We start from the raw sequence: 2,856 nt of genomic DNA on the forward strand, positions 1-2,856 counted from the left end.
ACATCAGATTTATCATTAAGTTGTAGGGAGACTCCGTTCAAGATATCTTAAATATATCTTTAGATATGAGATAGGCTAAATAAGCTTCAACTAATGCAAATTGCAGACTTTTTCATGTTCTGTAAATAGTATCTAAAAACATAGCTGCTGCTGTTGATCATTCTGTTTTTATAAGCAGCCCTCCCAAGACAAATACAGGAAACACTGGAAAGGCCTAAAAACATTTATTGAAGATGTTCTTGATAAAACAATTGACTGAGTGACTCAGTCTGCAGTGTTTGCACCTGTTTAATCACATGTCATATATTATATACCTCTGTATAACCATGTTAGTAGTTTTGTAGTACAAATACACTACACGTTTTACTTATATTTTATCAAAATTTGAACATTTTTGCTTTGGGCAGGTAACTTTTCATGTTGGGCAGGTAAAGAAAAAAAATCTTGTTGAACCCTGTGGGTTTGATTAAGATCAGTTTTCTGCAAAAAAATCCTCTAAATATCACATTATCTCTACTTTTTATGATAATTTTATACCGCGATATATACCGTTACCATGAAGGGATTCAATTTATACCGTGATATGAATGTGAGGTCATACCGCCCAGCTTTATCTGTGTCATTTATTAAAACAATAAGTTGTTGCACAGCTTCTGCACCATGATGAACTGTTGACAACATTAGGATGGAAGTCTGTTTATTTTATACATCTGATAATTTACACGTCTCATTACAAAGCTGAAGCCCACTGTGTTCATAACTCTGTTCATGTGAAGACCCCAGAAATAAGAATGAACCCTACCATAACACTCCTGCAGACWGGTGAAGCTACATTAGCTAAACGAATGCTGCTAATTTTATTTACATCTTAAGATAAGCTTAATGTTGGTGTTAGTAGGTAATGCACTGGTTCAAATGACGATGACAAATGTTTAAATTAAATAAATATAATCTGAATGCATGTCCTCTGCTCCAGGTGGCCGCCCGGCTAAGGCAGCTAAAGCTGGACCGCTACATGCTAACAAGCTGTTGAGCTGACCCAGTTTTACAGCCCCTACATATATTACTGCTCAAATTATACTGACCAGTTCATGTTAGATGGGTCTTTCTAAAAGAACAGCTGGCATTTGATCTGATAATGAGACCGATACTCACTGACAGCACACTGATGCGGAGAGGGGCCTCCAACAAGCACGCCATCTCTGTCCCTCCGAACGGGCGCCCCGGCAGGCGCAGGACCTCAGGGACACTCCGCCCTCCAGAGCAGCTGCGAGCGGCCTCTAAAACAGCAGCAGCAGCGCAGTGTGCATAAAGACAGCGCGCAGTGTTAGTCCTCTGCTGGCTCAGCTGTAAACAGCAGCGTTAAGACGGGACAAAACTCAGAAGAAGTTACAGAGCTGTCTGACTGACAGGTTTTTACTCAGGTAAATGTTGTTTATGAGCGTGACGTTTGTGTGACAATATTCAACAAGATTCGACACTTTTTCATTCCCTTTTTTACAACTTAAATTATTATTATGTTGAATAATACAAAAGTAAATATATATGTGTGATTTTTATATATAGATTTTTTTCTGTAATATAGTTTTCCTCTTTTTATAAAAAAAATAATAATAATCGAATGTGCTGCCCTGTACAAAACCACGTATATAAGATATGTTGCGCATGCGCATACCAAGTAAGGAAATGTGTTCCATCGCTACAGAACCAAAAACTAAAATCAACAAAAAAACGTGTTTTAGAAGACTTTAACTTTATAAAAAATAAACAAGGACAAATCAGCTCTTCTGTTAGTCACTGACTCATGTAAGTAATACTTTTTGTGTTGTTTGTTGGTTAATTTCGTCTTTTTAGTTGTTTTACCACGTTGCATCGTGCTAGCTGTCCCGTCGTGTGTTAGCAAAATGTTCACAATTATAACTGCGAAAAAACAAATAAAATAACACACGTATGTCATTATTTTTGATGATTGTATGGTAAAGATGTTAAATACTTATATTTATTGGAAAATTAATGTTTTCATCGTTAAATTACTTTCAGTAAATAAGACTGAAATCTGATCATTTTATGTTATGATTTGATGAATATAATTTGTATTGTTTTTAATGAACGCCACTCACTGCCTTTAAATAGTAGTTTGAATCATATTTATTGTGTTATTAATGACTTGTGGGGGTCATATTTGCTTGTGCTCTTTCTCTTAGGTTCATAATATTGTCCCTCTGCTCCTTAACTCAAGACTTTCTGTCCCAGTGTGTGTCTCTGGTATGGTGTAGGGATGTGGATACATGTTTTATCCTACACCAATATTAAATCTGACAGCAGATTCCTAAAGAACATTTTAAACCCTGTAAAATATCACCAACATCATGTGATTATCTAAGTTATTGATGTTTGTTCAGGTGAAATCAGCTCATGTTTTCTTGCTGCAGTTCACAGCAGAACTAATTGTTTTTTATTTTTGTTCATAACTTCCTCAGTGTTCAAGACATCGCCATGAAATTATAGGAAACGATTCACATTCTGTTTTTGTAGGAAGCATCTTGTACCCTAAAAACTAATAAAACTTAATAATAACCAATTCAAAAGTAGTAGAAAAGGAATAAAATAATATTACAAGGCAAACTGTAGCATCAAACCAACTTAACGTGTCAAAGTAAGGAAATTAAAACAATTTAAAAACCATGTGGACATGTTTTGTAATCAAAGCTCCTCGACCAATGACAGCGTGTTAAATGTGTCAGATGATGAAGACGAGCGTCGACACACTGCAACAAGTGCTGTTCCAGATTAATAAAAAAACAAACTTCGACGTTTCAAATCTTTATCAAATTTGGAACAAGGGCAGATAAAATA

At 35.6% G+C, this 2,856-nt stretch overlaps 2 protein-coding genes across 4 annotated transcripts in view; one reads left to right on the forward strand and one right to left on the reverse strand.

Annotated features, from left to right (window-relative positions):
* The window catches only part of armc8 (armadillo repeat containing 8), a 46,964-nt gene extending 45,636 nt beyond the window's left edge, over window positions 1-1,328 (reverse strand). Inside the window, exon 1 of one of the 2 annotated variants that reach the window (XM_014025741.1) lies at window positions 1,156-1,328. In XM_014025741.1, the coding sequence (XP_013881195.1) occupies window positions 1,156-1,200 (45 nt within the window). In that variant the 5' untranslated portion in view covers window positions 1,201-1,328. The remainder of the gene's footprint in view (window positions 1-1,155) is intronic. The other variant, XM_014025742.1, reaches the window with a different exon arrangement.
* A 27-nt stretch (window positions 1,329-1,355) lies between these two features.
* The window catches only part of dbr1 (debranching RNA lariats 1), a 22,276-nt gene continuing 20,775 nt past the window's right edge, over window positions 1,356-2,856 (forward strand). The window contains exon 1 of one of the 2 annotated variants that reach the window (XM_014025744.1): window positions 1,356-1,424. The gene's annotated coding sequence lies outside the window, so the exon portion shown is untranslated. Of the gene's footprint in view, window positions 1,425-1,693; window positions 1,807-2,856 lie in introns of those variants that run through there. The other variant, XM_014025743.1, reaches the window with a different exon arrangement.

Source organism: Austrofundulus limnaeus, unplaced genomic scaffold (genome assembly GCF_001266775.1).
Source record: "Austrofundulus limnaeus strain Quisiro unplaced genomic scaffold, Austrofundulus_limnaeus-1.0 Scaffold496, whole genome shotgun sequence".
Classification (NCBI taxonomy): domain Eukaryota; kingdom Metazoa; phylum Chordata; class Actinopteri; order Cyprinodontiformes; family Rivulidae; genus Austrofundulus; species Austrofundulus limnaeus.